General features: G+C 42.3%; 2 protein-coding genes across 2 annotated transcripts in view; one reads left to right on the top strand and one right to left on the bottom strand.

Moving 5' to 3' along the window:
- On the bottom strand, positions 1-2,243 carry ccdc97 (coiled-coil domain containing 97). Its single transcript, XM_062531207.1, has 4 exons — positions 1,513-2,243; positions 963-1,211; positions 519-649; positions 1-216 (listed from the first exon to the last, which is right to left on the bottom strand). Exons 1-4 carry the CDS (start codon positions 1,994-1,996, stop codon positions 103-105), a joined length of 978 nt encoding a protein of 325 aa, XP_062387191.1. The 5' UTR covers positions 1,997-2,243; the 3' UTR covers positions 1-102.
- Positions 2,244-6,049: 3,806 nt separating this feature from the next.
- Positions 6,050-26,204, top strand: part of LOC134075959 (integrin alpha-X-like) — a 65,856-nt gene continuing 45,701 nt past the window's right edge. The window contains exons 1-9 of the mRNA XM_062530984.1: positions 6,050-6,090; positions 7,939-8,041; positions 8,955-9,058; positions 9,333-9,431; positions 9,569-9,618; positions 10,370-10,512; positions 11,201-11,351; positions 14,208-14,358; positions 14,499-14,582. Of these exons, the coding sequence (XP_062386968.1) occupies positions 6,057-6,090; positions 7,939-8,041; positions 8,955-9,058; positions 9,333-9,431; positions 9,569-9,618; positions 10,370-10,512; positions 11,201-11,351; positions 14,208-14,358; positions 14,499-14,582 (919 nt within the window). The 5' untranslated portion in view covers positions 6,050-6,056. The remainder of the gene's footprint in view (positions 6,091-7,938; positions 8,042-8,954; positions 9,059-9,332; positions 9,432-9,568; positions 9,619-10,369; positions 10,513-11,200; positions 11,352-14,207; positions 14,359-14,498; positions 14,583-26,204) is intronic.

The raw sequence follows: 26,204 nt of genomic DNA, 5'->3' as shown, positions 1-26,204 counted from the left end.
TTATGTACAAAATAGCTATTTATTTCTTCATGTTTACTTGTATATTTTTGTGAACATTAATGATCAGGACAGACTAGAACCTGATACACTGATCACTGGACTTCAGCTCATCATGTCTGTCTCATCTTCCTCTTCCTCATCATCGTCATCAAAGTAGCGATCCTCTGCATCCCGATTCACTATGTCCAAGTTGTCATAATCTGGGTTGTCATCCACCTCACTGAAACAGGTGAAACATTTTTACAGTAAGTAAGTTTAATCTATACAACTTTTAGTGCTTCACACGATACAGAAAAGAAATGAAACAACTATAACAAACACACAGACAAACATGCAGTATTTACAAATATATAACAATAATACTGTCCTCCCAAACCCTAAACCTGGATTTAAGTCTTGGTGCAACCACAGCAAATGTGTGATCTCCTTTTGCTGTAGTCACACACGTGCGCGCATTCTCAACATGCAGAATGGAACCCTGACCCTAACACCACCTCTTGCAGAAGTGAAGCAGACACCTGCCTGTAGTTGAAGTCTTTGTCTTTGCCATCCAGGAAACGTTGCTGCATCTGACTGACAAACTCCTCCTTGAGGAGGGCCTTCTCCTGATCGTTAGGCTCCCAATCCTGCTCTCCACGTCGGCCATGTCCTGTCAAGAACCAAAATACAACATTCAGATGTGACCTGTATGTTACTGTAGGTCCTGACTTTAAGCGCCAGTTTTGCTTCGAGATAACAACCATCAAACAAACCACTTTCTTGGTTAGGCTTTTAAATCCTAAAGGATGCTACAGTATATGGAGTTGCATTCTGTGCTGTAGAAAACGTTTAGACAAAAATTACACACAAGGGTCAATAGCCTAATAGCTTTTTACTCAAACAAAAGCCCCTACACTCACTCTCTCACACGCACATACGCACGCACACACACACACACACTGCTCTATAGATCTTATCCTCACCATCCTCCTCATCTTCCTCTTCTTCCTCCTGTGCACAGTCCTCCTCCTCCTGTTGCTCTTGCAGACGGGCCTGCAGGACCCGCTCTTGGTAGGAGTCGATGAGCAGGTCGGACAGGCCTCCTGGTCCACTTTGCATTGCATCCTGGGAGCGCTGAAAGATCTCCTCCTCGCTCAGGTACTGGCCGATATACTGCTCATACAGCAGCGGTTCCCGAATACGCATCTGCTCCTCGCTAAAATACTGACCTTCTGTATTTGACGAGGGAAGGAATGCACAACAGTGTTTTATGAATGACTTGTCCAGCTAGTTGATAAATCAATTTCATGTTAAGTTGGGTGACAAAATAACATTGAATTTTTTTCTCTTTTTATCTTGTTTTGTCCTGTCCAGCCTCATCAACTGTGAAGCATTTTGGGTCAACTCTGTTGTTTTAAAATGAGCTATAAATGAAGTGACTGGACTTTTAAAGTTTACTGTTGGGCTACAGAAAATTCATGAAATAGATCATCATGTTTGTTGGGATGACGATATTTTAAGAGGTCTACCTACCTTTCTGTAATGCCCTTAGAGCTGCATACCGGTGGTTGCGAACGTTAGTCTTGTTAGTTTGACTGCCTGCTCGCCTCTGCACCTCTTTGAAGTAGTGCTGAGCCCTGAAGTCGCCGCTGACGTGAGAGAAGGCGTCCAGGTGTTCCGGTTTCAGGTAAGCCTGGTAGCGCTCCAGGAAAACCAAGGGCTTGGCTTCATATAGCTCCAGCAAGATCTGTCCTCTCTCCTCCAGAGTCAGGTCAGGGTCCCCGATCTGCTGGCTTTTCACCGGACTGCCACTGATTGCTACAGCCTCTATCATGTCGCTGAAATATATGGGATGTTCGCCCCTTGCAGGACTTTGAGCCTTGTTAGGTGATGGGCTGCCTTCATTCCCACTACTCGACCCTCTTAAATCAGGAGGAGAGCAAGCGCTACTTTGAGCTAATGATAGTCCAGCCTCACTACTACATTTCTCGACAGCTGGTTCAATTTCTCCCCACATAGTTACAAAATGTTAACGTTAGCGTGATGTTACCTTTAGCTATGCTAGCATACAAACTCAGCCAGACAGCCCGCTCTTCGATATACCGATAGCTTGCATTACTGCTTCTTTTTGTGCTAACAAGTTATTTTCAGCCAGACATCAAAGTGTACAGTAAAGCATCACACGGACAGTTTCAGAAAGCAAACATGCATTTGTCAGGAGGGAGAAGTGGACGCTGGTGTTGCGTTTGCTTCTCCGACATCTGGGTACGCTGTTGTTTATGTCCCCTTTAGTTCATTTCCAACAATTTTAAGTTCCGCGGAATCCCCGTCGTCTCGAATATCATCCCCGTCGTCTCGAATATAATATTGTCTCCGCAACAAACCAAACAGAAATAAAAATGCACATGCATAGATTGCAACAATAATAATATGAATAATATGAATAATATGCGAAATACTTATTCAAATATTTTAATTGTTCACTTTTGGAAAGATTACCATGACCAGTTATTACACAGCTTCTTCAGATATCAAACAACGCTGACACGCCCTCGTTCTTCTTTTCTTTATAAATAAATCAATAAACAAACAAACACATAAATAAAAGGCTAACTCATTTTCTCTTTGCTAATGTGATCGGGTTGGCTACACAGGATGGGTTTTTCAGAGGACAAATTTGTCTCATTTTGCCTTGGCGAAAGCCTAGAGACAGGATGTGTTATGTAGGCCTACCAGCAAGTGGCAGTGTTGCTCAAGTAATGGTCTCGTTTGCATTTTTGTAGGCTATTTGTTCAAATTTACTGTCTTAATGTAGGTTACATATAGCCTAGACCTATATCCTATGCCAGGGCTATTCAATTAGTTTGTAATAGGGGCCAGTTCATGAAAAGTATCACAACTGAGGGGCCGGAGAAATACCGCTTGAAATATGAGTAATTACGTACAAATGTAGATACAATAAACTACAACAGCACAAATATGGGTGTTCAAATGTTGCATTTGGTAAATGCATAATATCAGAGCCCGTCCCTTATTAGACATTCTCTGATAATATCGTTTTTTGGTGGTTATTTGTGTTTTGGGAATATTTCTGCCACAGGCCCAGACTACCACAGTGGTAGGCCAACATTGGGAAGGTGACACTGGATCTATATTGCTAATATGTTGCATTTTGTAAAAGCATAATTATTTTGTGGTTATTTTGTTGTATTTGTGTTTTGGGAATATTTCTGCCACAGGCCCAGACTACCACAGTGGTAGGCATTGGGAAGGTGACACTGGATCTGCATTGCTATGGCTAATATGAAATCTGTGATAACATTAACAGCAATGGAATCTGAGCTATGCGCAGTAACTGCTAGGTCCATACAATTTCCAATGGGCACAAACAGGTTTCAAACAGTGTTTAAATGAATTAAATGTGCGTAATCGGTCGCATATGTAACTCTTCTCAACATACATTTAACGTTCCCACCATTTAAATTGGATGAACGTGTTCACAGATCAATGTTACTTACAGTGGACTTGACATCAAGGCGATGGATGTGTATTAGTTTCACACTGAAACTATTTCCATGGTGCAACCCGTTAAAATGTTAGTAGCTTATAATACTCCAACGTAGTGGCAATTTACGTTGAAACTAAGCTAAGATGGAACTTATGTTCAACTCGGTCAAAACGTTACGTGCAATTGGCTGAGGTGCAGTGGCTGCAGGACTTCAGAGCGAGTGAGAGCATGCAACAGAACTGATGCCACCAAAGTTAAACTTTTAAACCGACTCCTATTTGCTCCAATAGCTACATTACGAGTGGCGAATGTTTTCGCGAGGATCTGCTTGACTGGAGAGGCACACTACCGGTGAGATTTCATGCACCGAAAATGCTTCATGCTTTGAGGAAAAAAGCTTGGATTTGGCGCACGTCAACATGTTGGTGACGCTGCGTAAAAACGAAGCAAGGCACCTCTTTGTATAATATCCAGTAACAAAGTAGCCTACAGCGGCAACGCACCACACAGAACATTATTTCTAGGCGCTACTCGCAGTGTAGCCTATCACTGCACCTCCATTAGCGTGTTTTCCACCAGCTATTTACGTCTCTACCGATCATAAAGATTTGCTCATATATAACATCAGCCAACACTTCAAGGGCCACTACAAAGTATCTCGGGGGCCGGATACGGCCCGCGGGCCGCTAATTGAAGAGCCCTGTCCTATGCTATCTATAATTATGTAAAATATATAATTGTCTGCTTAGTCTTACCTAAAAAAATATCAGTTTATCGATTATCTGTGCAATGTCAGAACTTATAAAAATAGTTAGGCTAAACCAATTATTAGTGAACCAAATATGTTGTGCACTTTTGACTGACTGAATGACCGATACATTACTTCTCATTTGAACCTTGATTGTTTACTTTTGGTGATTATTTCATTTATTTAAAGGTAAGACATGTGTGCGAAGTCACTTAGCAATGCCAAGTTTGCATGGAGAAAATACAGCAACATAGTAGGCCTAGGCTAGGCCTAGCCCTAAACTAGAAAAAGTTAGGATGTTATGTAAAATGCAAATAAAATCAGGACTTGATAATCTACAAATCTCGTAAACCCATAGGCCTACAGTATATAGCGGCAAAAAGCACATAGACAGCATATAAAATGTCAAAATAACAAATTTGACCATTTCATGGAAAATATGTTCATTTTCAATTAGATGCCAGCAACAAAAAGTTGGAACAGGGACTTATGCTGCTTCATTTAACAACATTCTATAAATGTTTAAGAACTGAGGAGACCAGATGCTAGAGTTTTGAGAAATACATTTTGTCCCACTCTTGCCCAAAATAGGATTTCAGCTGCTCAACAGTCTGGGGTCTTCTTTATCTTGTTTTTCATTCCAGTGCACCCAATCTGACAGGTCTGGTCTGCAGACAGGCCATTTTACCACCTGCACTCCTCTTCTACGAAACCAGAATTAATTCTGGCATAATTTTCCTGAAATATGCCAGGTCTTCCCTGAAAAAGACATTGTCTGGATGGTAATATATGTTGCTCAAAACCTCATTGTACATCATTCAGAATGGGCACTAATGCATCTCCACACCATCAGATAGGCTATATTGAGCTGAGCACTATAACAAGTTGGACAAGTTGAATAGCTGAATTATAGTCCTCTTCTGTTTAACCCAGAGGAGTCCATGATTTCCAAAAATAATAGCATATTTTGATTGGTCTAACCACAGGACCATTTTCCACTTTACCTCAAGTCCTTTTCAAATGAAATGTCTGCTGCCATCCAATATTGTTTTTCAGCTCTGTTTTGCAAAGATTTCTAATAACATTATGTATTGTAGGCAGATATGAATAGCAAATAGCAAACATACGAAAATACTGTACATTTTAATGTTGGCTGCAAAGATCATGCAGACGGCTATGATTTACTGCACACACCCACACACACACACACACACACTCACATCATCAAGATCATACGCTGGGTTTAGTTAATCATCGGGCTATAACAAGACCACGTGAGCTACAGTATGTCTCTGACAGCCGGGACACTTTAATAGTGGTTGGAGTAAACCGGGACACTTTAGTGGTTGGTGTAAACGGGACATTTTGGCGTCCCAACCGGCTTTTGTCGGGACTCAGGACACGCATCTCAAAATCGGGACGTCATAGGGAAAGGAGACATATTCATGCATGTAAGGTTCGCTTCCCACACGAAGCTTCTACAGTTCATAGCTTACCAGCTTGATAATGCCATTTTTAATTATATTCTTTAGTGAAAGACATGTTCTACTATTGATAAAGGGTCATGCACATTTGGTAGGCTACTCAGTGACAGTAAACAGTGGCAGTGGGCTACAATGTGATGTGATGCAAAGATATAATTCTGTCTGTATAGCCTTCTAATGACTAATAACTAATGATGATTAAAACATCTTCGTGTGTTGAGGATTGTTCATGAGAGCTAATTCCTTCCTCAGTTTCCTCACCTCCTCTCAACTTCCTTCCTGTTCCCCTTTCACTCTCACTTCAAAACCACTTCAAACAGCAGCCACAGGAGGAAGGATGTCGGCCTTAATGTTAATGTTCATCATTTCAGGTAAGAATGGCTCCTGCTGGGACACGTGGGATAGTGTGGAAATCTCATAGTGTTTGAAATGAAGTTAAGCTTTTTCCTGGTGCTTCAGTATTCAGTATTCTACAATATGTAAAATAGTTAAAATCATGAAGCATGAATGAGTTGATGTGTCCAAACCTTCGACTGGTACTGGTATGGATGTGGTGGAGCAGCGGAAACGTCTCCGACTGACAATTTAACAACCTGGGTTTGATTCCTGCATGTTGTTGTGAGTCTGTATCGCATGGATAAAAGCGTCTGCTAAAATATAAGTCCACTTTAGGATGTGCAGAGTGAGGTCTCCATCCTTGAATGCCTGAGGAAGAGCTAGTGGCTCCAAACGGTGCTTGTCAATAAATTTCACTTTATCTTTTTGTATGGCTTACGGCTCTTGAAGATCCTGCACCTGGGCAAAATTAACTAAGGATGTGTGTGGGTATTCAACTTTTTATGACTCCATCCTTGAATGGACATGGAAATGCGCCATTGGAGAGGACAAAGCCTATGCATGCAATACATTTCATTCTTATTTCTAACTATCCGGATGACATAGCCTGCATGCTGCTTCTATTTCGTAAGACTCCTGAACTATTGTGGGCTAACCGAAGCGTGCTTAGGTCCTAACCACGTCTGCTAACATCCCTGCTGCTAATCTCACTCTTTTGTAACAAAAAACTTGCAAAAGTTATTTCCACACACGTTAGGCCTGCTACCACACTCTGTGTGCGTGTGTATATGTGTGTGTGTGTGTGTGTGTGTGTGTGAGAGAGAGAGAGAGAGGATGAAGGGTTGCTGGTTGCTCAGGCTATTTTGATGTGTAAATCTAGAAGATCCAATTCCCATTGTAATAGTTTGCTTTATAGACTAGTTATGATTGCATTGGATTGTCCCATTAATTAAAAGGCGCTCTCAATTGTTAGAATAGAATAGAATAGAATATATACTTTTTTGATCCCGTGAGGGAAATTCAGTTCTCTGCATTTAACCCAATTTAACCGAATTAGTGAACACACAGCACACAGTGAACACACAGCACACAGTGAACACACAGTGAGGTGAATCACACAACCCAGAGCAGTGAGCTGCCTGCCCAACCAGCGGCGCTCGGGGAGCAGTGAGGGGTTAGGTGCCTTGCTCAAGGGCACTTCAGCTGTGGTGGACTGGTCGGGGATCGAACCGGCAACCCTCTGGTTACAAGCCCGATGCGCTAACCAGTACACATCGGCTGCCCCTGTTAGCCTTCATTAATGTCTTGTGTATAATGAGGAAGCATTAAGTTATCATGGTTACTCCACGATATGGTCGCAATCACGATCCTTATCATTCCTTATTTTACATTTTGCAATTAAGGTTGAAAAACTCTCACTTTGGTCTACAAGACACTGACTGGATCTCCTTCCAGCTACTTTAATTCAATGATCAAGATGTACATCCCCAACCACCTACTGTGGTCTTCTGATGAGCATCTGTTGTGTTGACCAGCTATAAACGCTAGTAGTCTGACCAACTTTTTGGCAACTTTTGCCATAACCATGAGCATAAAACAAATAGTTTGCCACAGGTAGAACTTGATAGTTTCAGATGTTGTGTGGCAAGGTTTTACTACTGTAGCTGATTTTCACTTTCTATAAGCCAACGGACATCTTGCAGAATGATATGAAAAACGGGAATCAAAAGCACAAAACTTGTTGCCACTGACAGCAGTCATTATATACTTTGCAGCAGTACTTATTTAACAGACTTATTTAACATTGTGAAGGCCCATTCATGTGAACGTAACTTACTGCAGCACTCTTAATATGTTTTAAATTCAAAACTGTTTCTCATCAGTACCAATAGTGGCATGCTTCAACATCGAGTCTACTTCCTGGAGACACATCAACCAATCGGCAGAGGGCTTTGGCTACAGAGTGATCCAGGACACTGCATCACGGTATGAGTGGCATGAACACCCTGAAGACAATCGTGCAGTATGATTAAGGGCATCACCAGCTTAATTTAAACACGTCATAGAGAATACAACAGGCCCTAGTTTAAAAAATAGTGGGGCAGCGTGCAAAGTGTATTTGGCCCCATCATCTTTTTTTTTAAATATCAAACTGCTTTCCTTCTAGTCTGTTGGTGAGTGCTTCTCTAGAGCAGCATGGTGTGGATAAGAGAGGGCGGGTTTACCAATGCCATGTTCCTGTATGCTCCCCTATACGTTCCCCTGTACGTTCCTATATGTCCCCCAATACGTTCCCCTATATGTCCCTATATGTTCCCCTACATGTTCCTCAATGTTCCCCTATATGTTCCTTTATGTTCCCCTACATGTTCCTATATGTTCTCCTATACAGTATGTTCCTCTATGTTCCTATATGTTGCTGTAGTCTGTTGGTGAGTGCTCCGCTAGAGCAACATGGTGTGGATAGGAGAGGACGGGTTTACCAATGCCATGTTCCTATATGTTCCCCTATATGTTCCTTTATGTTCTCCTATACGTTCTTGATATGTTCCTCTGTGTTGCTGTAGTGTGTTGGTGAGTGCCCCTCTAGAGCAGCATGGTGTGGATGGGAGAGGGCGGGTTTACCAATGCCATGTTCCTATATGTTCCCCAATATGTTCCCTATATGTTCCTATATGTTCCTATATGTTGCTGTAGTGTGTTGGTGAGTGCCCCTCTAGAGCAGCATGGTGTGGATAGGAGAGGACGGGTTTACCAATGCCATGTTCCTATATGTTCCCCTATACGTTCCTATATGTCCCCCAATACATTCCCCTATAAGTTCCTATATGTCCCCCTATACTGTATGTTCCTATATGTTCCCCTATATGTTCCTATATGTTCCTCTATGTTGCTGTAGTCTGTTGGTGAGTGCTCCGCTAGAGCAGCATGGTGTGGATAGGAGAGGACGGGTTTACCAATGCCAGGTCTCATCCAGCTCCTGCTCACCACTACAAATAGATGGTATGTATGCAGTATGTACCTATTTATTGATCAATATATTTTATGTGTGAGGCACGCCTGTGACTAGTCACACCCTTCTGTTTATTCTTGAATAACCCGAGCCCTCATTACAACTTTCCTAATTTAATCTGCCTTTCAACAGTCTAAGTTTTCATTCTCAGGTGTCTTAAACATAATAAACATTCTCATATTTTTTTTACTCTACATAGTATACATTCTGTATCATTGTATGTATCTAAATCATATAAATATTAAATGTATTAATCTCAAACAGTTCCTCTGTATGGATTGAACATGTCCCTTGGTCTTTCTATGAGCAAGACAGAGGCATCTACAAAGACAATAGTAGGTCACCTATCCCACCATCCTCTCAGTCTGTCTTCCTGTCTCTCCTCTTAAAATGATTTTTTTCTTGCTTTTTCTGACTTTTTCCTCTGTCTTTCAGGTTTGTGGTCCAACCATTCCTAAAGAGTGTGACGGAATCACTCTCTATGGTGGGATGTGTTTTAGCATTGGTCCATCTCTTCAACAAGAAGGACCTGTGCCAGCCACTCTTCAAGGTACACCCCCCCCCCCCCCCCCCCCCCCCCCCTTACAACATGCATAGGCAACTGGCAGTGGAGTATTCTAAATCTGTTGAATAGAATGGCGATTAAAAGCTACAGTAGATTAAAGTCAATTCAGGTTGCCGTTTACACAGTTATATATGTTTTCCTTTATAAATCACAATATTGAATTTTACAGTGCAAGATACCTCATAAAGACAGGGGATGCATACAGAAAGAAAGCAACTAAAGGCAGTAGATCTCTGACCGCCCTTTCTCTCTCTCCTTTCCATGTTGAATTTTGTTTGAATATGGGTTGCTATTATTTAACAGATTGAACTGTAAATTATGTTGACATATAATGGTTAAAATCTTGTTCCATGCCTGCACAAGCCTGAGGCCATTTATTGGAGGTTTCACAGTAACCTACTGCCTACATTTCATTTTAAAGGGTCAGAGAGTGCAAAATGATATACTGAAATCATATAAAATATTTTGCTCTTCAGACTGCAAGGCTACAGATATTGCCTTCTTGCTGGATGGGTCTGGGAGTGTGAATAGCAACCAGTTCATCACCATGAAGACATTTGTAAAAGGCCTATCCACAAGACTGCTGCATCAAAACACCAGGGTGAGTCTGATTCCTTCTTTACTTAATATCCTCTGAGCTGGATGTAGTTTAATGAAAAACATTAACAGTCCAGTTTCCCAGGAATGTTGCCAGTGGCCTCTGTCTACCTTATGCGCATCCCAATTCTCCCTGCAGTTTGCCTTGGCACAGTACTCCTCGGAATGCACCATCCATGTGAAGTTTAATGATTTCAGAAGATCAGTATGGGGAGACCAGGTAGACAGTATCGTCCAGGAGAGGCAAGGTACTGCTACAGCAAAAGGCATCAAAAAAGTTGTGTAAGTCTTAAATTAATCAGAAATCTTCTTCTGTCATGGTAATGGGACTGTAGACTTTCTTCTCACTTTTCCCATGGTCCACTTTGTCACTCTTTTTTAATCCGTCGGCCATAAGAACAAACGGTTATGAATATAATGTTCCATGTTACACCTGGCACATTGTGGCATTATTTAAAGTCACAGGCAAAGTGAAGCTGACTTCACTGTATCTCATAGTCGAGGACAAAACAGTAAGTACAGCAGGAGTTTATTTGAATAGCACTTGCCTGATGGCTTCTACTATGCTGCTATCGCTAGCGCTGCGTCAACGTCACTCTCACACACACACACACACACACACACCCACTCACACATACACACACACACACTCACTCACACACACACACACGTGACGTTGTGAAGTGTGAGTGATATTGATGCAGCTGGACCCTAGCATGAAATGACTCCTAACCATGCCTTTAAGTGTACGATTACATGTACATATTAAACTGATGGGGGCAAAGGGTCTAATCCAGGAACTGCTAACCTACAGTAATTATGTTGTTTTGTTTGTGCAGTTTTATGCATATTTATTCTTCATCATGTCACCGTTTAAGGGAACAAATTATATAGTAAAATACTATTAGCACTTCTGATAATACTGTTGATTAAATGCATTGTCATTGTTTTGATCTTCTCATTTCCACAGGAATGAGGCATTTGATGTTTCTGCTGGAATGAGACCTGATGCTACAAAAATCCTCATTGTTATCACAGATGGGCGCTCAAGTGATAGCGACAAATATGACGCTGTTACAAAACTAGCTGACGCTAAAAAGATTATCAGATATGCTATTGGGGTATGATGTGCTATATGTTTATATTTACGCATTTAGCAGAAGCCTTTATCCAATGTAGCTTATGGTTCACAGATGTACATTTATTTTCAACATGTATGATGCCTGGCTAGCACACTTCTCAAATGAGACGTGGTCTGGCAACCAAATGTTCATTTTCTTGTATTTGAAAAAAATGCCCAGATCCGTTCATTGGGCACCACAGATGTCAAATCAAATGTGTCTGTGCATAGCTCATCATTGTCTTGCTTCCCCCCCGTTCTGTGATTGGTCCCTTATATCAGGCAAAAATTAGGGTGGTAGTTTCAGACCAGGGGGTCAGGATTTGACTGATTAGCTTCGCCGATTAGCAAGGCACTTCCTCGTCGCCATTTTCCAGAAATACATCATGTCCGGTGCCGTTTCTCCTCATGCTGATTGGTGGCTGTTCCACTCTCAGCTCATGTACGAGCTTAGTGTGGGCACGAGCTCTCCTTCTGTACCTTAAGTCAATCAGTAACCTGGCACTTAATTGGCTAAGTAAAACGGCACCGGAAACAAGCCCCTTGAAACGCCATGTTGAAGCCTGAAAAAATCGTTCAATTTTGGCAATTTTCACTAGCCTAGCATTCCCATTGAAATGAATGGGGGCGGGACTTGTTCACTTTCTCCAGTTCTTAGAATACCTCCATGTTCCAGACTGCCTCAGCAGCGTGAATGAAATTGTGCGCAAGGCAGCATGGGAACAGCCAGGCTATGTCTAATGGTGCACTCCACACCACTAGTGCTGCCAGCCAGGCTATGTCTAATGGTGCACTCCACGCCACTAGTGCTGCCAGCCAGGCTATGTCTAATGGTGCACTCCACGCCACTAGTGCTGCCAGCCAGGCTATGTCTAATGGTGCACTCCACACCACTAGTGCTGCCAGCCAGGCTATGTCTAATGGTGCACTCCACACCACTAGTGCTGCCAGCCAGGCTATGTCTAATGGTGCACTCCACGCCACTGGTGCTGCCAGCCAGGCTATGTCTAATGGTGCACTCCACGCCACTGGTGCTGCCAGCCAGGCTATGTCTAATGGTGCACTCCACGCCACTGGTGCTGCCAGCACCTTGCACGTCTGATTTCTGCCCCCTCACAACTTCTCTTCCGAGCCTGGGGGGTGTCACAATTACATTTGATTTTTTTACATAGATACTATGTGATTAATTAATCTAAATGAATCGCATATCATTTTTGCTGTGAAAACTAAATATAAGTCGGTAGATTTTGAATATGTTAATTAGATATACCTAGGGATCACAAAAAACTTGGATTGATTACTATTGCAATTAGTTACGGGTCAAACGCTAGATTGACTGGCCTAAATGCCTTGTACGTACAGTATGTGAAAGAAAAACTTTTGAATTGCATTGTAAAATTTGTTTCCTCAGCATATTTGGTCATATTGTAGATTGTTATGGCCATTATTTGAACAGTGAAAATAATATGAAAGGAGTTTTTGAACTTTAAAGTCACTCACATTCATTCATTCATTTATTAATTCATTTGAATTGAAATATCTAAAAAAATGATTGTCAATGATATGGTATGATGGAAGTATCTCAATGCATCCCAAGTCACTTGATATGTTGTCTAAAGGTCGATATCTTCCTTATGTTACTTGGCATGCATTGAGATACTTCGATCATGCCATATCATTGACAATCATTGGTTCTATAATGTACTTCCATTGAAACACATTGATTTTGACTTGACTTGATTTCCTCATTTTTGAGGTGATATGAAGTGATATCTAATATTCCCTTTGCATAGGCTTTTGGTATCCAATATATAAGCAAAATGCAGCAATTATTTTGAAGCTGACTGTACCTATTGTTCAGATTTAGTTTTCTAGAAATATATGCAAATTATTGCATATTTAAGTAAAACTGGTCTCATTTACATATCTAAACATCACATTTCAGAAAACTTGCAATGCAAAAAAGCTTTGCCTTAATGTGAGTAAACAACTGTGAAAGTTTCAAGTTGATATCTATAGTTTAAAATTTTACCCATTTCACCTGTAGTAAATCCCAATGGCAAAATGCATTGGAAATTGCTACCTTTGACCTTGAAAAACTTATGTTCCACTAAATATAAATGGGTAGATTTTTAATATGTGATGCAGGGTTTAAGGATCAATAAAAAGTATGAAACATTACTATTGCAATTAGTTTAAGTTTTGGCCCTTTTTTGAGCTAGATTGACTGGCCTAATTTCAGGCCACAGTTATAACCTAGGGGACACAATGAAAATAAATGTACACTCTCCTCAATGTCAACACTATTTCTTTGTATTGATGTGGTACTTTAAAGTTAACGATCTCCGGTGATCTGCAAATTCCTTGCTGCAGACATGGCAGAGGCCTTTTTGTATTAACACTTTATTTTCAACAACACCATCAGGCTGTTTTTTAAAAGTAAATATTTCAATTAATGATCCAAGCAGGGCATTCTCGTCTCCTTCCTTCATTTTACAGTCTAATGACTGACTAGAACGACTCAAAGACGAGTCAAAAGGTCATCAATTAATCTGGGTCATTTTTTTAATCAGATTTTTTTTTTCTCAAATTAATTAATCGAAATGAATGTGTTATTTTAACAGTCCTAGTTTTGAAAGAATTTTAATATTACTGAATTGTGCACTTATTTTACTAAACTGTGGTCTTGTAATAGATTGCGCTCTCTATTTAGTAAATTGTGCATACAATAAGCACGAAATGAGCTCAGGACTAGCCTATTGCATCTTCAACAGAGAATAAAGTACTTGTTTGGGTGTGTTGTGCTAATCAGAATGTCCCCTGATGAGAGATGCTTCTTATCTTCCTTATTTCACAGGTTGGCGGCGCCTTTAACAGTCAGTGGGCACTCGAGGAGCTCAGGAGCATAGCATCCTCACCTGTATCAGAGCACATGTTTAAAGTGGACAGCTTTGAGGCACTGGACCAGATCAGCAACACCCTGGAGAGGAGCATCATTGTCATAGAAGGTATGAGCAGGTTTCAATTTGCCAGTACTCATAATCTTACACTTCCAACCTCCACAGAATGAAAAATATTTATATAAACACACTCACATGTTAGAACACAGCATGTCATTCTCAAAACCACTCTCTTCTTGTATCCCCAGGAACCCAAACCACTGGTGATGCCACAACGATGGAATTTGCCCAGAATGGATTCAGCGCAGCTCTTGTGTCAAGGCCTGTATGTTGTTATATCTATTGCAATGTATAGCAGTACCGTATCAGTACTGTTTCATGTTGTGAAAAAGACAGCACGGACAAGCTTAAAAGTAAAAGTAAACATAATTATGCTTTTAAACGAAAGTACTTTTACAAACTCACCCTAGGATACAGAATGCCACACAGCTAGATGACTGGCTACCAGAGCGACATGCTCATTGAGCTCAGTGCAAATCAACTTAACTGAAAAAAACACCACACCAATTTCTAGGTATATATGGTGAAAGGTAGCCTAGGTGCGTGCGTGGCAAGATGGCGCCAGTGTGTCAGGCGTGCCGTCAGCTGCTCCACCTGTTGTGTGTGTTTCTGCTGTCTCTAACACTTGTACATACCGTCAACGCTCTGCTGGTATATGATCGCCAAACGCTGCTAGATCTGAGAATCATCTCTGGAAATCTGCGCAAATTGGATTACCACGGGGGGGGGACTGAGTCTCCTTTCCTATCGGATGTCCCGTCATACCTCCGCCGCACTCCACCGCCCCGACGAAAAAGGCACCGACGCCGGGGGAAACGCAGCGGTTGTCTTGTGAGGCTGAGGGCGATGTTGGTACGTCCCGATCGAGGTGGATATGGAGCTGGTCCTCGCCTGTGCGCCTCTCCACGTTCCCTGGACCCTGTTGCTTCCTGTTTGGTCATGGTGGCGGGCTCCGATGTGGCCTTCCAGCCCCGCGGCCCCTGCTCTCCCTGTCTACGCTGGCGCGGAGTGAACCTGGAGTATCTGCGGCCTCTGCGCCGTGCCTCCCCGCCAGCTGTTCGCCCTGACCCTCCGGCTCCTGCTCGGTTTGGCCTGGTTAACGCCAGATCACTTGGAAATAAAACCTTTATCCTCAAGGACTTCCTCTTCATCTCTGAGACCTGGCTGACTTCTGGTGAGTCCAGTGTCTTTACGGATCTTTTACCGGACAAATGCTGCTATTTTAATTCTCCTCGGACGTCTGGCCGAGGCGGAGGAATCGCGACTGTTTTTAAGAGGGACTTTACATGCAAACAGATATCGCTGTCATCCCCTACTAGCTTTGAACTGAGTCTGTTTGAGCTGGGCCACTCGCACACGGTGTTGTGCGCTGTGGTTTATCGGCCTCCCAAATACAACAAAGACTTTTTAACGGATTTTTCGGTATTCTTGTCGGATGTTATGCCTAAATATGACCGGGTCCTTATCGTTGGGGATTGTAATATTCACGTTTGCTGCCCCGAGAACCCATTAGCGAGAGACTTTCTAAACATAATTGACTCTTTTAACCTTGTACAGTCTGTACTTGGGCCGACACATGAACGTGGTCACACACTCGATCTTGATATGGTTTGCCTGTTTCTAACGTGGAGATCTGTGCTGCCATTTTCTCTGATCATATACTGTTTGATGCTGCTGTTCACTGTCCAACCATTAAACCTCGCGCCCCGGCTCGCAGATGCCGAGTTATTAACCCTTCCACTGCTGCATACTTCTCGTCCGTTTTTAGTCAAAACTGCGTCATCCCTGAAAGTTTGTATAATGACACTGAGGCTCTGAACTCTTGGTTTCTCAACACCTGTCAAACTGCCATAGACATTGCGGCTCCATTAAAAACCAGACGTCAAAAACCTAAGTCAGAGGCAGAGCCCTGGCTGAACGAAACAACCCGGGCTTCAAGACAGGAGTGTCGAAGAGCTGAGAGAAAGTGGAAAAAGGACAAATTGCAAGTGTCTTTTCAAATATTGAGGGATTGCTGGCGTCATTACCAATCCACTGTGAAAGAGGCTAAAAGAAAATATTTTTCTGATATTATCCTGGTAAACTCCCACAAGCCTCGTGTTTTGTTTAAGGTCATTAAAGGGATAGTTCGGATTTTAAGACACGAAGTTGTATGGGTTCCCTGTCAGCAACGTAGTGCATCAGCACTGACTTACCCCCGACAGCGTCCTGTGAGCCGAGATCCAGCCGGTTTTAGATCGTTTTTGATGCTGAAGAAAGTAGTCCGGCAAGTTTCTGGGGTCACGAAAGTAAAGTGTTTTTCTTCTCAAAACCATATGCGTTCAACAGAGTGATATAAACCGCTCACAAAAAGTAAGGAAACTTGACTTTGGCCCATTATATCTCCCCTTTAGTAACACCAACCAGTAAAGTGTTTCATATAATTTTTATCGTTGATTTGTCACCTTTACAATGAGGTATAGCTTGTAAGCATAGGGCAATCATGGAATGAGCAACACAAGCAAACGTGTAAGTAGTGCCAACGAAAAATGTGCCAAAATGGCCTGTTATGCTGTTGGAATTCACCTTTGTTACTTGAAGCATTGACGATTGCACTCTCCCACAGAAATGAGGAAAACAAAACATGTTAGGCATACATTTGTTCATTTTATACTCAGTGTCAGGGTCCTCAGTAGTGTGTAGAGGATCCATATGCAGCCACAACAGCTTGGCACCTTCTTCTCATGCTGGTCACCAACCTGGCTACATTCTCCTGTGGGATGGAATTCCATTCCTCGATAAGGATCTGTTGTCAGCCAACCTGGTTTTGTTGGTGACTCTGGCACGTACAGCACGCCCAAGCTGATCCCACAAGTGTTCACGGCAGGCCATTCGATCCTCTCCACTCCCAAATTCTGGAGGTACTCTGATGATCCCAGCTCTATGGGGGCGAGCGTTGTCATTCTGGAGGATGGCAATTGGTCCCATATTCTGGAGATATGGAATTGCCACTGGCTCCAGAATCTCATCCCGGTATCAAAGATGAATTTCCACAGTAGTGGACAATAAAGACTTCTAATCTAATCTAACTGCATGATGATTGCCTTCAATGATAACAAGGTCTGTCTTTCCAGTTAGAGTCACCCCACAGCAGAATGTAAAGCCAGGTTGGTGACCTGCATGAGAAGAAGGTGCCAAGCTGTTGTGGCTGCATATGGATCCTCTACACGCTACTGTGGACCCTGACACTGAGTATAAAATGAACAAATGTATGCCTAACATGTTTTGTTTTCCTCATTTCTGTGGGAGAGTGCAATCGTCAATGCTTGAAGTAACAAAGGTGAATTCCAACAGCATAACAGGCCATTTTGGCACATTTTTCGTTGGCACTACTTACACGTTTGCTTGTGTTGCTCATTCCATGATTGCCCTATGCTTACAAGCTATACCTCATTGTAAAGGTGACAAATCAACGTTAAAAATGATATGAAACACTTTACTGGTTGGTATTACTAAAGGGGAGATATAATGGGCCAAAGTCAAGTTTCCTTACTTTTTGTGAGCAGTTTATTTGCACCACAAAAACGTTGTCCAGGAAAAATTCAAACCTCGTTATCACTTACTCATTTTTCGCGATTCCTATCACTGCGCGCTACTGACAGCTGGACAACGTTTTTGTGGTGCAAATATATCACTCTGTTGAACGCATATGGTTTTGAGAAGAAAAACACTTTACTTTCGTGACCCCAGAAACTTGCTGAAGAAAATAGTCCGGCATCAAAAACGATCAAAAACCGGCTGGATCTCGGCTCACAGGACGCTGTCGGGGGTAAGTCAGTGCTGATGCACTACGTTGCTGACAGGGAACCCATACAACTTCGTGTCTTAAAATCCGAACTATCCCTTTAACTCTGCTTTGAATGCACCACAGACTGTTGAAATCGATGCTTCCCCAGCTGTATGTGAGAACTTCCTCCACTTCTTCATTGATAAAGTCACTTCTGCTAGAGCATATATCACCCCCTGGTTCTGATCCCTCAGTGTTTGTCCCATTTTCTGCTGTTCTTGACACTTTTGAGCCTGTGACCCTGCCTTTTGTACAGGAGATTGTTGGTCATTTGAAGCCCTCAGGTTCTCCAAGTGATGCTGTCACTCCTCGCCTTTTTAAGGAGGTTTTTCCAACTATTGGACCAGCATTTACTGCAGTCATTAATAGCAGCCTGTCCTCTGGAGTGGTGCCTGTTCATTTTAAACACAGTTGTGCAACCCTTGTTAAAGAAACCTGGTCTGGATCCTACTGTTTTAGCTAACTTTAGGCCTATTTCCAAATTACATTTCCTTTCTAAAATCTTGGAAAAGATTGTTTATTGCCAGCTCATGGATTTTATAAATGCACAAAATATTATTGAGATTTTCCAATCCGGTTTTAAAACATTACACAGCACTGAATCAGCACTTTTAAGAGTTTTTAATGACATCTTTTTAGCTACTGACTCTGGTCACTGTGTTGTCCTTGTACTTTTAGATTTGACTGCTGCTTTTGATACAGTGGATCATGACATCCTGATTGCTCGTTTGGAGCAGTGGGTGGGCATTAGTGGCACAGCACTAGATTGGTTCAGGTCTTATTTGTCTCAGCGAACCTTCTGTGTTAGCCTTGCTGACTCCGTGTCCTCCACCGCTCCCCTGTCACATGGGGTGCCACAGGGCTCTGGGCTTGGCCCCCTTTTATTTTCCATCTATCTACTCCCACTTGGTTCAATTCTCAGGAAACATGGCATCTCTTTTCACTGCTATGCAGATGACAGCCAGATCTATGTCCCTCTTAAGAAGTCAGACTCCTACTGTGTTAAGCCATTGCTTGAGTGTTTACACGATATTAAGGCCTGGATGTCTCTTAACTTTTTAAATTTTAATGAAAAAAAGACAGAAGTTATGGTTTTTAGTGGCACTTCTGTGACCCCCCCCGGTTGACCTGGATCACTTGGCACAGTATCGCAGGCCAATTATTAATAATCTAGGGGTAAAGGTGGATGCTGACCTTAAATTGGACACTCAGATTAAAGCTGTGGTGAAGTCTAGCTTTTTTCAATTAAGGCAGCTGGCAAAAATCAAACCAGTCCTTCAGAGACAGCACTTTGAAACAGTAATCCACGCCTTTGTGACCACCCGGCTGGATTACTGCAATGCACTGTATATGGGGGTTAGTGGGTCCTCCATTGCCCGTCTGCATCTAGTCCAAAATGCTGCTGCTCGTCTTTTAACTAACACTAGAAAGTATGACCACATTTCACCTATTTTAGCCTCACTCCATTGGCTGCCTGTTCATTTTAGGATTCATTTTAAAATTTTGTTGTTTGCTTTTAAAGCCTTGAATGGCCTGGCCCCACCATACCTCTCCGAGCTGTTACACCCCTACACTCCCAGCCGTTCTCTCAGGTCAGCTGACCAGCTGCTCCTGACAGTGCCTAGAACTAGGCTGAAATCCAGAGGAGAACGAGCTTTTGCTGTGGCAGCCCCAAAGCTGTGGAATGTATTGCCACTCTACATCCGACAAGCCTCTTCACTGTCTCATTTTAAATCTTTGCTTAAAACCCAGCTTTTCTCACTGGCTTTTGATACCAGGTAGTATGGTTGATGTGAGGTAAATGTGTTATGGACAGTGCACTTTATGTATTTATTTATTTATTAGGGCCCGAGCACCGAGGTGCGGCCACTGAAAGTGGCTGCACCGTAGGTGCAAGGCCCTATTGTTTTTGCTCAGATTATTAGGGCCCGAGCACCGAGGTGCGGCCACTGAAAGTGGCTGCACCGTAGGTGCAAGGCCCTATTGTTTTTGCTCAGATTATTATTATTATTATTATTATTATTTTTCTTCTTCTTCCGTCTTACCTGTTTTTTTTTTTTCACCAACTTGGCATGCTCTAAAACTCTTGTAATTTCGCAGCCATTTGTAGAATTGCAATCGAAACTCAGAGACAGAGCTTTGGCCTAGGGTGTGGCTCAGGGACTCTATAGCGCCACCTAGCGCGGTTTCTGTTGTGTTTGACACATACATGCACGAAAATGAACCAAATTTGGTGGACATGTGTGTTGTATGAATCTGAACAATTTTTAGATTTACACTCTATAGTAAATATTCGAAGAATTTGAGTTATGGTTATGATTATGAATTTTGCACATCATGTATTTTGAAACACTTCTCCTAGACGGTTTATCGAAATCATGTCCTTTTTGCAGTAAAATGATCTTGAGGGGTTGCCCAAGAGAAATTGCGACCAGATTTTTGAATTTCAAAAGTATATTGAAATGGCGAAGGTTTGAATCTAGGTGTCTTATAAAAGAAACAAAAAGTTGGTGTTATAGGCAGAAAACAGTGACTAATTTGGATGAAATTTTATGGAGTATTAGTTAGTGTGTTTGTAGTGACAGTCATATACAAAGTTTTGAATTTGGTGTTGTTTGTGATTTTTAAAAGCGCATTAATGATTTTGGTGGACACAGTTTTAGCTAGAATATTTTGAAGCGAGTTGATGAATAATAATAATCATATTAACCTATGCTGCAATTTTGACTTTAACCACATTAACAGAAAGTGAGTTATTTAGGTTTTCTTATGAAGATGGCTCTGTGTTACGATCTTTTCTCATCCGCGCCTTCATGTTGGTCCTGTTACACACACACAGAACCACATTTAACCGCACACACATTACACACGCGCAAGCTTTCCAGAGAGTTACGCACACACATGGCATCCCCCTTGACCCCTCTGCCTCCCTCCCTCTCTCTCTTTCTATCTCTCTCTCTATCTTAGCCCCATGCCCCCCCCCCCTCATTTGCATACCGACCCCCCACACACTCTCTCACCCATCCCCCATGCCTCTCTGGTGGTGGTAAGAAGGCCAACAGACTTGAGGATGAGAGAAGGCACCACAATCCTGCAACTTATTTGCCATGTGTGTGTGTGACAACACCTTGGTTAATAGATCTTAAACTTTCCTTAATATTAGACAATGATTAAAGAAGGCTTAAGAACGCTCTGTCGGGTTGTCTGTTGTGGTTGACACATACATTCACAAAAATGAACCAAATTTGATGGGCTTGTGTGTTATTGCTATCTCTAGTCAGAGACAGAGCTCTGGCCTAGGGTGTGGCTAAGGGACTCTATAGCGCCACCTAGCGCATTGCCTGTTGTGGTTGACACATACATTCACGAAAATTAACCAGATTTGATGGGCTTGTGTGTTATCCCTATTGCTAGTCAGAGACAAACTCTGGCCAAAGGTGTGGCTTAGGGACTCTATAGCGCCACCTAGAGCATTAGGCCCTATTGTTTTTGCTCAGATTATTATTATTATTATTATTATTATTTTTCTTCTTCTTCCGTCTTACCTGTTTTTTTTTTTTCACCAACTTGGCATGCTCTAAAACTCTTGTAATTTCGCAGCCATTTGTAGAATTGCAATCGAAACTCAGAGACAGAGCTTTGGCCTAGGGTGTGGCTCAGGGACTCTATAGCGCCACCTAGCGCGGTTTCTGTTGTGTTTGACACATACATGCACGAAAATGAACCAAATTTGGTGGACATGTGTGTTGTATGAATCTGAACAATTTTTAGATTTACACTCTATAGTAAATATTCGAAGAATTTGAGTTATGGTTATGATTATGAATTTTGCACATCATGTATTTTGAAACACTTCTCCTAGACGGTTTATCGAAATCATGTCCTTTTTGCAGTAAAATGATCTTGAGGGGTTGCCCAAGAGAAATTGCGACCAGATTTTTGAATTTCAAAAGTATATTGAAATGGCAAAGGTTTGAATCTAGGTGTCTTATAAAAGAAACAAAAAGTTGGTGTTATAGGCAGAAAACAGTGACTAATTTGGATGAAATTTTATGGAGTATTAGTTAGTGTGTTTGTAGTGACAGTCATATACAAAGTTTTGAATTTGGTGTTGTTTGTGATTTTTAAAAGCGCATTAATGATTTTGGTGGACACAGTTTTAGCTAGAATATTTTGAAGCGAGTTGATGAATAATAATAATCATATTAACCTATGCTGCAATTTTGACTTTAACCACATTAACAGAAAGTGAGTTATTTAGGTTTTCTTATGAAGATGGCTCTGTGTTACGATCTTTTCTCATCCGCGCCTTCATGTTGGTCCTGTTACACACACACAGAACCACATTTAACCGCACACACATTACACACGCGCAAGCTTTCCAGAGAGTTACGCACACACATGGCATCCCCCTTGACCCCTCTGCCTCCCTCCCTCTCTCTCTTTCTATCTCTCTCTCTATCTTAGCCCCATGCCCCCCCCCCCTCATTTGCATACCGACCCCCCACACACTCTCTCACCCATCCCCCATGCCTCTCTGGTGGTGGTAAGAAGGCCAACAGACTTGAGGATGAGAGAAGGCACCACAATCCTGCAACTTATTTGCCATGTGTGTGTGTGACAACACCTTGGTTAATAGATCTTAAACTTTCCTTAATATTAGACAATGATTAAAAAAGGCTTAAGAACGCTCTGTCGGGTTGTCTGTTGTGGTTGACACATACATTCACAAAAATGAACCAAATTTGATGGGCTTGTGTGTTATTGCTATCTCTAGTCAGAGACAGAGCTCTGGCCTAGGGTGTGGCTAAGGGACTCTATAGCGCCACCTAGCGCATTGCCTGTTGTGGTTGACACATACATTCACGAAAATTAACCAGATTTGATGGGCTTGTGTGTTATCCCTATTGCTAGTCAGAGACAAACTCTGGCCAAAGGTGTGGCTTAGGGACTCTATAGCGCCACCTAGAGCATTAGGCCCTATTGTTTTTGCTCAGATTATTATTATTATTATTATTATTATTTTTCTTCTTCTTCCGTCTTACCTGTTTTTTTTTTTTCACCAACTTGGCATGCTCTAAAACTCTTGTAATTTCGCAGCCATTTGTAGAATTGCAATCGAAACTCAGAGACAGAGCTTTGGCCTAGGGTGTGGCTCAGGGACTCTATAGCGCCACCTAGCGCGGTTTCTGTTGTGTTTGACACATACATGCACGAAAATGAACCAAATTTGGTGGACATGTGTGTTGTATGAATCTGAACAATTTTTAGATTTACACTCTATAGTAAATATTCGAAGAATTTGAGTTATGGTTATGATTATGAATTTTGCACATCATGTATTTTGAAACACTTCTCCTAGACGGTTTATCGAAATCATGTCCTTTTTGCAGTAAAATGATCTTGAGGGGTTGCCCAAGAGAAATTGCGACCAGATTTTTGAATTTCAAAAGTATATTGAAATGGCGAAGGTTTGAATCTAGGTGTCTTATAAAAGAAACAAAAAGTTGGTGTTATAGGCAGAAAACAGTGACTAATTTGGATGAAATTTTATGGAGTATTAGTTAGTGTGTTTGTAGTGACAGTCATATACAAAGTTTTGAATTTGGTGTTGTTTGTGATTTTTAAAAGCGCATTAATGATTTTGGTGGACACAGTTTTAGCTAGAATATTTTGAAGCGAGTTGATGAATAATAATAATCATATTAACCTATGCTGCAATTTTGACTTTAACCACATTAACAGAAAGTGAGTTATTTAGGTTTTCTTATGAAGATGGCTCTGTGTTACGATCTTTTCTCATCCGCGCCTTCATGTTGGTCCTGTTACACACACACAGAACCACATTTAACCGCACACACATTACACACGCGCAAGCTTTCCAGAGAGTTACGCACACACATGGCATCCCCCTTGACCCCTCTGCCTCCCTCCCTCTCTCTCTTTCTATCTCTCTCTCTATCTTAGCCCCATGCCCCCCCCCCCTCATTTGCATACCGACCCCCCACACACTCTCTCACCCATCCCCCATGCCTCTCTGGTGGTGGTAAGAAGGCCAACAGACTTGAGGATGAGAGAAGGCACCACAATCCTGCAACTTATTTGCCATGTGTGTGTGTGACAACACCTTGGTTAATAGATCTTAAACTTTCCTTAATATTAGACAATGATTAAAGAAGGCTTAAGAACGCTCTGTCGGGTTGTCTGTTGTGGTTGACACATACATTCACAAAAATGAACCAAATTTGATGGGCTTGTGTGTTATTGCTATCTCTAGTCAGAGACAGAGCTCTGGCCTAGGGTGTGGCTAAGGGACTCTATAGCGCCACCTAGCGCATTGCCTGTTGTGGTTGACACATACATTCACGAAAATTAACCAGATTTGATGGGCTTGTGTGTTATCCCTATTGCTAGTCAGAGACAAACTCTGGCCAAAGGTGTGGCTTAGGGACTCTATAGCGCCACCTAGAGCATTGTTTGTTGTGGTTGACACAAACATTCACAAAGATGAACCAAATTTGGTGGGCTTGTGTGTTATTGCTGCCGCTAGATAAAAACAGAGCTCTTGCCTAGGGTGTGGCTTAGGGACTCTATAGCGCCACCTAGCGCATTGCCTGTTGTGGTTGACACGTACATTCACGAAAATTAACCAAATTTGATGGGCTTGTGTGTTATTCCTATTGCTAGTCAGAGACAGAGCTCTGGCCAAAGGTCTGACTTAGGGACTCTATAGCGCCACCTAGAGCATTGTTTGTTGTGGCTGACACAAACATTGACAAAAATGAACCAAATTTGGTGGGCTTGTGTGTTATTGCTGCCGCTAGATAAAAACAGAGCTCTTGCCTAGGGTGTGGCTTAGGGACTCTATAGCGCCACCTAGCGCATTGCCTGTTGTGGTTGACACGTACATTCACGAAAATTAGCCAAATTTGATGGGCTTGTGTGTTATTCCTATTGCTAGTCAGAGACAGAGCTCTGGCCAAAGGTCTGACTTAGGGACTCTATAGCGCCACCTAGAGCATTGTTTGTTGTGGCTGACACAAACATTGACAAAAATGAACCACATTTGGTGGGCTTGAGTGTTATTGCTGCCGCTAGATAAAGACAGAGCTCTGGCCTCGGGTGTGGCTTAGGGACTCCATAGCGCCACCTAGCGCATTGTCTGTTGTGGTTGACATGTACATTCACGAAAATGAACCAAATTTGGTGGGCATATTTGCTACAGCTATTCAGAGACAGAGCTCTGGCCGAGGGTGTGGCTTAGGGACTCTATAACGCCACCTAGTGTGTTACCTGTTGTGGTTGACATATACATTCACGAAAATGAATCAAATTTGGTGAGCTTGTGTGTTATTACTGCCGCAAGTCAGAAACAGAGCTCTGGCCTAGGGTGTGGCTTAGGGACTCTATAGCGCCACCTAGCGCATTGTCTGTTGTGGTTGATACATTCACGAAAATGAGCCACATTTGGTGGGCATGTGTGTTATTGCTACCGCTAGTCAGGGATAGAGCTCTGGCCTAGGGTGTGGCTTAGGGACTCTATAGCGCCACCTAGCACATTGTCTATTATGGTTGACACATTCACGAAAATGAACCACATTTGGTGGGCATGTGTGCTATTGCTACTGCTTGTCAGGGATAGAGCTCTGGCCTAGGGTGAGGGTTAGGGACTCTATAGCGCCACCTAGCACATTGTCTATTATTGTTGACACATACATACACGACAATTAGGTACGCTTGTGTGTTATTGCTGCCACTAGTCAGAGACAGAGCTCTGGCCTTGGGTGTGGCTTTGGGACTCTATAGCGCCACCTAGCTTGTTTTCTGTTGTGGTTGACACATACATTGATGAAAATTAACCAAATTTGGTGGGCATGTGTGTTGCTCATGCACATGCCCACCAACAAGTACGTGTTGCTTTGCTAGATTCCGCAAATGTCACGGGTCCGTACCGCAGGTGCTCGGGCCCGCCATCGCCGCTTGCGGCTATATTTATTATAGTTTTTTCCGTCTTACCTAACTCCTTTTTTCACCAACTTGGCATGCTCTAAAACTCTTGAAATTTGGC

Source organism: Sardina pilchardus, chromosome 3, assembly GCF_963854185.1.
Source record: "Sardina pilchardus chromosome 3, fSarPil1.1, whole genome shotgun sequence".
Taxonomy (NCBI): Eukaryota; Metazoa; Chordata; class Actinopteri; order Clupeiformes; family Clupeidae; genus Sardina; species Sardina pilchardus.
Note: the sequence above shows the minus strand (reverse complement) of the source record. Positions and strands in the feature narration are given on the sequence as shown.

Excerpts from the sequence above, each read along its gene's own strand:
- ccdc97 (XM_062531207.1), bottom strand. The coding sequence starts at position 1,996 with ATGTGGGGAGAAATTGAACCAGCTGTCGAGAAATGTAGTAGTGAGGCT. Across the intron at positions 1,212-1,512 it reads TCTAAGGGCATTACAGAAAG|AAGGTCAGTATTTTAGCGAG; the intron begins GTAGGTAGACCT and ends CGTCAAATACAG. Across the intron at positions 650-962 it reads AGAGGAAGATGAGGAGGATG|GACATGGCCGACGTGGAGAG; the intron begins GTGAGGATAAGA and ends GGTTCTTGACAG.